General features: G+C 36.8%; 1 protein-coding gene across 1 annotated transcript in view; it reads left to right on the top strand.

Moving 5' to 3' along the window:
• The window catches only part of LOC106867818 (inter-alpha-trypsin inhibitor heavy chain H5), a 66881-nt gene that overhangs the window by 15907 nt on the left and 40596 nt on the right, over positions 1 to 10378 (top strand). The window contains exons 3-6 of the mRNA XM_014912841.2: positions 609 to 856; positions 5216 to 5379; positions 6847 to 7135; positions 8291 to 8991. Coding sequence (XP_014768327.1) covers positions 609 to 856; positions 5216 to 5379; positions 6847 to 7135; positions 8291 to 8991 — 1402 coding nt within the window. The remainder of the gene's footprint in view (positions 1 to 608; positions 857 to 5215; positions 5380 to 6846; positions 7136 to 8290; positions 8992 to 10378) is intronic.

The raw sequence follows: 10378 nt of genomic DNA, 5'->3' as shown, positions 1-10378 counted from the left end.
AAACACAATTTTGCATATAGGAGCCAGGGTGGTTGTTTTTATTTATATTTATTTTTGTGGGTAAAAAAGTGTTTTACATGTCACCAAATCTGACATATGCAGAAATTGGCAGATCCTAGGATCTCTTCATACATACATACATACATACATACATACACACATACATACATACATACATACATACCATGCTTTCATTAATTTTTTAGGTGGCTGTGTAGTCACAAACAGCCACATTCTTGACCTTCCTACCCTTGACTCTGTGGCATATTGAGGATGTAACAGCTGGAGGAAGAGAGAGCTACACCAGCTGGTACACATCTACAGCTGAGTAGATTGGAGCGACATAAAAAAACAAAGCACCTTACAGAAGGAAATGCACCACTTGTCTGGGCCAAGAATTGAACTAACAACCTCGTTATCATGACACTTTAACCACTAGGCCATGAGCTATTAGTTGAGTAAATACCTATGGCCAAGATTAGAATCTGAATCTCTGAGTTTATTCGCTGAAAGCCTAATACTTCCACTACATTATCCAGCAATGCTTACAGTAAATGTTTCATTAAAAACATCTAATTAAACCATTGATATTTCTATATTAAATATAGACCACGAGGAACGAGTTTCTTCCAATTCCATGTACAGGCACCACCAAAAACTGAGGTTGAGTTTAGCCTGGTCTATGAGGAACTGTTGATTCGTCGTGGAGGAGAATATGAGCCTACCTTCTATTTACACCCTGGTAATGTCGTTGATGATTTCGAAGTGACAGTTAAGATCCAAGAATTACGCCCTCTCGTTAACCTCAAGGTACCTCCAATAAAAGGAGAACTTCTTTCCAGCTTCGATGATAGCGGTATGTATACACCATTATATTATACCATATTGCATACTTTTGTGGATATAGAACTCATTCACCACACTTTTGTGTATCTATTTCATCTGAACATTATTACATCACCGCTTTCTCTGTACATATTATTCCATTATTACTTTCTGTGTACATTTCATCACCATTTCTGTGTGCACATCATTATTCCATCATAACTTTCTGTGTATCACATGCATTATTCCATCACCACTTTCTGTGTACACATTATCATATGATCACAGCTTTTTGTGTACAAATCATTGTACATTGGTTACAAATCACCAATATGTATATTTTGTCATTATTTATTGTACAAATAGGCACAGGAGTGGCTGTGTGGTAAGTAGCTTGCTTACCAACCACATGGCTCTGGGTTCAGTCCCATTGTGTGGCACCTTTGGCAAGTGTCTTCTACTATATCCACAGGCCTTGTGAATGGATTTGGTAGACAGAAACTAAAAAAAGTTCATCATTCACACACACACACACACACACACACACACACGCGCACACACACACACATATATATGCATATATGTATAAATGTTTGTGTGCCTCTGTGTGTGTCCCCACTATCGCTTGACAACTGATTTTGATGTGTTTATGTCCCTGCAACTTAGCGGTTCGGCAAAAGAGACCAATAGAATAAGTACTAGGCTTACAAAGAACAAGCCCAGGGGTTGATTTGTTTGACTACAGGCAGTGCTCCAGCATGGCTACAGTCAAATGACTGAAACAAATAAAAGAATAAATCCTTATTACATTACCACTTTCTGTGTACATCATATTTTATCATAATTTTCCATGTATACCTCTGGCCCCATCTTCTAATAGTTCCTTTAATCTACAGTCCTGGATTGGTACTTTTTATTATCAACCCCTAAATGGATTAAAGTCAAAGTTAACCCCAATGGGACTTTAACTCAGAACACAATATTGGAATTAATATAAGATATTCTGTCCTACATGAACAGCTCTGCCAATTTGTGCCTTAGCATACAAGTGGCTGAGTATTCCATGGGTTCATATGTAATCAATGTAATCCTCAACCAGATTCCCTATAACGCAACATGTGTCAATTTTAATGAAATATGTCACCTGTCTGGTGGGCTCCAAGGCCAGACACAATGACAAGCGACAGAATTTTTAAAATGTGCACATCTGTAGAAATGCATTCAACAACTGATGTTGACATAATGTTGAAGATAAAATAACAAGAAAACATCAGGTTATGGAGATCTTTATTTCTGAGATGAGGAATTTCTATATATAGATGTATTAGTCAGACTGGTGCTCTCATCTTGACGGTTGCCTTCTCTATCTTTCCAGCTGTATATACTCCAGCTTCCTTCACATCAATCCTTTGGTAAGTGTGAAGCTGTCCTTTGTGTTCTTGCATCATCAGTGTCTTCCCTTCTTCTGGATGTTTGTGCTCCAACTGTCTTCGGGTGTTGTGCGATTCACCTTAGTGCCTTGCTTGGGATTGAACTCAGAACTTCTTGTTGACTGCACTAAATAGCGTTGTGGATAAAGGTGTGGAAATGTAGATGTTCTGAGTTTAATCTCAAGCAAGATACTAAGATGAATCACAAAACATCTGAAGAAGGCTGAAATGTACACAGCTGAAACATAGTGAAAGCAATAATCAAGATGAGGATGCACTCCAACTGATACATCAGGCTACATATTTGGTTAACATAGTCTAAGATATACTATGCCTAAAGAACAAGAGATGATTGTGGGTTCAGCACTTTTGATACGTTTTATCCCCACTTAAACATGGACGTTCTATTAGAACAAACTTTACTGCAATGGATATCATGAGAGCAACTCTCATATGGCCTTTTTGGTGCAAAATGCACGTTTGTTTATATCGCTGGTGGGGAGATAAATCCCACCATCTCCAGTGCCTATCATTGATAAACCCAAAGAAGATCAAAATCACATGATCTGGTGGTCTCGGTACTGGAGATCATGAGAATTTATATCCACGCCAGTGATATAAACAAGTTTCTCTCATGGCATCTACCACAGTAAAGTTTGTTCTTTTGTTTTAATAGAACATCCACATTAAATGGGAATAAATATTACCTCACAGGATTAAATCTGCCTCTGTCGCTAATATATATTTTTTAGATGTAATGTTTCCTCAATTATGAGTCACCTGGGGTTAAATAGCAACAACAGACATTCACACTGATATACTGAGAGACGTTATTTCTGGCCCTTAAATTTTAAATCCACTGAAGAATTTCTATGACAGATTCAGAAAGTTGGAGAATGTTACATATTATCATTCTTGTACAAATTAAGTGCCAACAATTTTCAAGAATTATTTATATATTTGTTTCTGTGAGAAGCTGACATTTTCAGTATTACTTCATAGACATTTTTCTTTTTATGTAACCTAGAGTGGCCAACAAATTTTGTTATGCCTGTGTACATATGTCTATGTATGCATATGTATGTCCTTATTCAGTTTGATTTCAAGATTTCTTGCCAATAGAGAAAGAACTGGTTTCTAACCTAGATCCAAGGCTCCTTCATTGGAATTTCAACATCAACAACAGGGTATTTTTGTTTGTATGTATGTATGTATGCATGTATGTGTTCTATGTACACACACACACACACATCATCATCATAATCATCATCATCATCATCATCATCATCATCATCATCATCATCATCATCATCATCATCCAGTAATGCCCATTTTCCATGCTGGCATGGGTTCGACAGTTTGACAGGAGATAGATAGATAGATAGATAGATACTTGCATACACACATAGTACAAATATATGTATACATATTCATGAAAATCATGTCACGCCATCATCTTCATGGCTATCAGCATCACCACCACCACCACCACCATCATCAATGTCAATTTTACTCCTCACCCCATTCTCCCAATATTTGCATAGATCGGATAGGTCTCAGATCTGTCTGCCTACCATCAATCAACCAACCAATTATCCAATAATGATAGTTTTTTTTTTATTTCTTCCAGTTAAAGGTCAGTAGCTGAGATGTCAAGAATATTTTCTCCCTATAACACAGGGGTCAGCAAAAGGTGGGGGTCACTGAGACTTTAGAAGCTTTTGTAAACATTCTTCAAATTTAATGTAGTTGGAGCCATTGGGCATTTGATGATTTACTTACATACTCGTACTGGTGACACGTGAAAGGCACCTGTTTCAGTGCCACATGAAAGGCACCTGTTTCAGTGTCACATAAAAGGTATCCATGCCAGTGACCAGTGACATGTAAAGGACACCCGTGCTGATGAGACATAAAAGGCACTTGAGTCGATGACACGTAAAAAACACCCAGTACACTCTATGGAGTGGTTGGCTTAGGAAGAGCATCCAGCTGTAGAAACCAAGCCAAAACAGACTAAAGCCTGGTGCAGCTCTCCAGCTTACCAGCTCCAATCAAACTGTCTTATCCATGTCAGCATGGAAAACAGACACTAAATGATGACAATGATGACACGCATTGGTAGTGATGGAAATCTGGGGAGTGATATATGGGGTTGTTTTTATATATAAGGTACAATATAGCATATATGGTGGGGAGCACGGAAAAAGATATTTAAAAACATGAGCAACTACAAAAATATAGTTTCCTACCCTTGCCATAGCATATAAACTTATTCAAATTTAGCTTATGATTGTTTCTTTTTTTTTAACCATTTTGACCTTGTGTACTATGGTACAAATCCTCTGTTTCAAAGTGATTTGAATTAAAACCTTCCATCAAAATTTCTTGTTAATTTATTAATTATTAGCGATGGAAGAAGTATTAATACCAAAAGATAATCTTAATATCTGACTTATCATTGGATGCCTTGTTAGAACACCAAGTGTCTATAAGAAAGGATCTCTCAAGGCTAATAACGCAATATTCGGTGTTCTAACAAGGCATCCATGTTAAGTGGATGTCAATTTATGTTCCAAACATCTAATTAATAATGACAAAGTTATTTTACTAAGTGTTTCATTATTTTCAAAATTATTTGAAACAAAGACAGTGTATTTCATCAGAAATATAATAACAAAAGGATTAAATATCATATGAGTCTATCAGTCTACGTGTTCTGTAACTGACCTGAAACCACCCCCAATTCTATGATACAAACTTTTTGTTTTAAAGCGATCTAAATTAAAGTGTTCCATCAAAATTTCGTGCTGAATTATATTCCAAACGCCAACTTAATAATGACAGAGGTGTTTTTCCTAAATTCTTCATTCTTTTGAGAATTAACTGAAACAAAAGTAATGTATTTTCATAAAATTAGGAGGATGAAATGAGTTCACAACAATTTCTCTATGTTGCAGTCCAAAATGATATGGTGACCATCAGCAAACCTAATGAAAAAACAGCCATTATCACCATGCGGGCTTCTCGTCTACAACAAATGAAGGAGTCGCAAGACGGTTTGAAAGGCCTTTTAACTATCAACTACGATACTAAACGAGGAAAAGATGCTGGAGACATGTTGGTAAGTTCGAATAAATCTCTCTCTGCAGCTCTCCTCTGATACTATTTTATTTTTCCTACTACCGGTACCAATTCACTTATTAGCCATTCTTCACCCATTAATATTGTTCTCTCCACCCCCATATTACAATAATTCACACACCATCATGGACCAAATTACCTCTCATCATACGCTATGCCTGGCTCCTGTCCCTTCTCCTATAACTTACTCAACACATCATCTCTCTCTTTCTCCCTTCCTCTCCCTCCCCTCTCTCTTGCCCCCACCCCCTCCCGTTCTCTCTCTCTCTTGCCCTTTCCCAGTCAATTGTATCATTTTACTATCCCGCTGCTCTCCTCCCTGCCTGCCTGCCCCTCCCCCATCATGAGCTCTCCGTACAATTTTGTAAACCCACATTTGCCAACTTTTATTCACCTCATGCATTGAGGAACCACCTGGACAACTCTTCTCCACTTTTTGCCTCTCTGCAGCTCCTAGTGATCATTCTCTCCCTCTCTTCTAAATGAGTAGCCATGTAGCTCCTTTACAATATCCTGCCCTCCCCACTTTCTTTCATATTTTAACCAATCAATCTCAAGTATAAAGCCTTTCTCTTCACCAGGGTTCATACTCTTACAAGCTTCTTGACAACCTCACTAGTGCTGGTGCCACATAAAAAGCACCCAGCACACACTGTAAAGTGGTTGGCATTAAGAAGGGCACCCAGCTGTAGAAACCACACTAAAGTAGATGCAGCCTTTGGACCCATCAGATCCTGTCAAACTGTCCAACTCATGTCTGCATGGAACATGGACATTTAATGATGATGAATATGATGAGTATGATGATGATGATGATGATGATGATGATCTTTTTACTGAAGAATGTAAATGACACCACTGCTTTTTTGCTCAGAGGTGCCAATGAACATGTACATTAAATGATGATAATGATGATGATGATGATGAAGATACTTGTCCAAGATGTTATGTATTGGGATCAAATCCAGGACTTTGTGGTTGTTAAGTGAACTTCTTAACCACTCAGCTAATATATTCATTCAATGTTTTGTTTGTATTATTTTTTCAAAGATAGAAAATTTTATTATTTGAATCTTAGGTTTTCCATAGTAGTAGTAGTGGTAGTGGTAGTAGTAGTAGTAGTAGTAGTAGTAGTAGTAGTAGTAGTAGTAGTAGTAGTAGTAGTAGTAGTAGTGGTAGTGGTGGTGGTGGTGGTGGTGGTAGTGGTGTTAGTAGTAGTAGTAGTAGTAGTAGTAGTAGTAGTAGTAGTAGTAGTAGTAGTAGTTTCTTTTGTTGTTGTTCAGCCCTTGATCAACCCTAATTGCACAAACCTAGGATCAAAGACGTTCTCATCATGATAAACTCGTCTTTTTTATCGGAAAACTACATTGTCCAATGTAAGTCATACATCTATCTTCCATTAATGAATATGCTGTGTTGTTATCATGTTTTTCTTCCATTTCTGCAGATCTTCAATGGTTATTTCCTGCATTTCTTCGCTCCTAGTCACTTTGAAACTCTGCCCAGAGATATAGTGTTTGTTTTGGATGACAGTGGTTCCATGGCAAATTCTAAATTGGAACAGATGAAGCTATCATTGTTCAAAATCCTCTATACACTCACAGAAAAGGACAGAATTCACTTCATTCAATTCAGTGACCTTATAAATCCCCGAAAAGAAGGCTTTGTTGAAGTAACTCCAGAAAGTATCAAAGAAGCCATAAATTATGTAGAAACAGAATTCGTAGCCCAAGGAGGTATAACAATTTTATACAATTAAAAAAATATCTAATTTGAGAATTAGAAGTGTGTCTGTATCTTTCTCTGTTTGTCTGCCCCAACAGAGGCAGATATCGCTCATCTCCTTGGATTTATCTCCCTTAGTCATTATATACTTACCACCTGATAAGTAATATTGAAGATACTTTTTGCCACTTCTTGCTATACAGTTCTGGTTTTCCAGCAACTGATGATCCAGCACCTCTTTTAATCCAAAAATAATCATGTGAGAACACTTAAATCTCTCTCAGCCATTATTATCAACTTATTTATTGTCAAGCCTTCACTACAGACATTTGTTCATTCACTAATTACATACAATGAAGGCCTAAACACTCTGCTTCCATCTTATTGAAATAATATAAAGTTGTAAACATTTAAAACTAAATCTAATACCATATACAAATCCATTAAAGAATCCTCTCTGGGAAATGCAAGTCAATAGATAAGGTACCTTTGCTGCAGAGAATATAATGCCATAGCATGAAAAGGTGAAAAGATAAATATATGCCATTCACAGTTACATTTCAAGAGAGGGTTATGTAGAGGTCTAGTGATTTGGAGGCTAACTAGTGATATTAGATTTTGCTTCAAATATTTGTTTCAAATATTTGCACTATCATACTATCATAGTTGAAGGTCTGGAATAATGTCTCTAACTTTATAATATGTTTAGTGACCAAACAAGCCTGTATCGTGAAGGTTTTGTTGTGAAAATGTTATTAAACAACATGACAGTTGTCTACAAGGAATTTACCCTGCATTATTATTATTGTCTTCAAAAAAAGCAGTGAACTGATAGAATCGTTAGTGAGTCAAACAAAATGTTTAGTAGCATTTCTTCCAGCTCTTTACATTCTGGGTTTAAATTCCACTGAGGCTGACTTTATTTTTCATCTTTTCAAGGTTGATATAAGTATTTAAGTATTAGTTGGATATTGGTGTCATTGGAATCAACTTAATCCCTCCCTTGAGATTGCTGGCCTTGTGCCAAAATTTGAAGCCATTATTACATGCCTTCTGCTAATCTGGCCAAGCTGAACATCTTAATCACTCAGCTATACTACGTCTGCAAGTTGTAATTATTTCCTGGTAGTTATTTCCATTCAATCATTCCTTATTTTCCATTGTAGGTACAAACATCAATGATGCCATATTGAAGGGATTTGAGTCTTTTAGGGACCTCCCTCAAAGCGATGAAGCACGTGCAAGAATGTTGATTTTCCTGACTGATGGTCAGGCTACCGCAGGTGAAACCAACAGAGAAAAAATCTTGAAAAATTTTCAGTCATCCAACATGTACAACGTCACTGTATTTGCTATTGGTTTTGGAGCTGATGCTGATTTTGCCCTTATGAAAAGAATCAGTTTTGAACATAAAGGTATTGCCTGTAGAGTTTATGATGCCAAAGATGCAAATACTCAAATGTACAAGTTTTTCCAGCAAATTGCGAAAATTCTCTTGTTGGGTATTAATTTTGACTATGATTCTAGCTATATCGACAGGAAAACAATAACCATGTTTGGTGATGGAAATTATTACTCTGGTTCTGAAATGGGTGTCATAGGCAAGTTCAGAAGAGGTTATCAAGGTGATATTGACGTCAAAGTGAATGAGTTAAGGAATGGTCGGTCTATAAAAGTGAAAGATCTTGGCAAAGTAAAAGTGCAATATGATCCACCTATGTTCATGACAGAAACAGAATATAAAATGATGGTAGAAAGAATGTGGGCATTCATGTCTGTTAAATCCATGATGAGAAATCTTTACATGAGAAAATACGAGAATAACTTCCGTGAAAATTACAAGCAGTTGAGAACGCTGTCCCTCAAGGTGGGTTTTATAAAAACTATTTTATATTCTTGATTCCTAATCAACTTTTCTCATTCAAGGCAAAACACAGTCCTTAGGGGATGGGATGTTAGAGAGAGCCAAAATAGGGCAAACAAATTAACTTGTTTAAGAAAATTAAGCTGGTTTGAAATTTCAAACATTTAAAAACTTGTCCAACTCCATGATGAAGTAGGAAAGAATTAAAGTGGATGCAAAGTCTATTTCCTCGTCTCTTTAATAAAGAAAGTGAAAGTGGTGAGCTGGCAAAATCATTTGCATGCCAGGCAAAATGCTTAGCATCATTTCAGCCATCTTTACATTCTGAGTTCAAATTCAGCCGAGGTCGACTTTATCTTTTATCTATTTGGGGTCAATAAAATAAGTACCAGTTGAGTACTGGGGTGGATGTAATTGACTTACTCCACTCTCTCAAACTTGCTGGCCTTGTGCCAAAATTTGAAATCAATAAAGAGGGTGGCAGGTACCAAATAAAGGAGTAAGTAGTAAGTCCCCTGGACATTACTGTCTGGAGTCCGAAGACTCATTGGGACGGCCACTTGGTTTCTGTGATGTATAAAAGGCTGAGATCACATCATCTCCACTGAACAAACACAGGGTTACTCATTAACAACTGGGTGGACTGGAGCAACATGAAATGAAATGTTTTACTCAAGAACCGCTCATTTCATGAACCAAAACTATGATTTGTGATCATGAATACAATATCCTAACCACCAGGTCACATACCTTCATTCAAATAAAGAAAGGGGTGGGGTTTGCCAAAAGTTTTCCCAGTTCTTTTCTGCTGATAAAATTAAGATGATCTTCAACTTTAAACATTTTAAATTTGTCCAAAACTATGGTGAAGAAAGAAGAATTAGTACAGATTTGTATTTTGACTTTTCATAAAGTAAGAAACAAAAAATTTCACAATTTTATTTCTGTGATTGGCAGGGACATGTATTTGTCAGTTTGAGAATCAAAGGTTTAAATGGTATGAAATAAAAATGCCTTGTGATATTTCAAACACCCCTATTACTTTCCCCTTGAAAACTCAAGTTGCCTTTCATCCTTCAAGGTGGTGGGTAGAAGTACGAGTAATATTACGACTTCAATTCAATCAGCTATATTCTTCTCCTTCAAACTGTGCCAAAGTTAGAAATTGATATGTTTGTGAATTGGCAGAGTTGATAGAGTATTGGATGAAATACATTATGGAATTTTTTCTATTACCTTCCATTCTGAGTTCAAATCCCAAGGAACAAATATCTCTGTACCATCTACCCTGCAACACAGTCTCCAGCAGAAAGGGTTATCATTGCCAAAATCAAAGATGGATGGCTGAATATTCATTCTTGACCCCTGCTTCCAGTGGGGGGGGGGTCAA

The sequence above is a fragment of the Octopus bimaculoides genome, chromosome 23, assembly GCF_001194135.2.
Source record: "Octopus bimaculoides isolate UCB-OBI-ISO-001 chromosome 23, ASM119413v2, whole genome shotgun sequence".
In the NCBI taxonomy this organism is placed as follows: domain Eukaryota; kingdom Metazoa; phylum Mollusca; class Cephalopoda; order Octopoda; family Octopodidae; genus Octopus; species Octopus bimaculoides.
Note: the sequence above shows the minus strand (reverse complement) of the source record. Positions and strands in the feature narration are given on the sequence as shown.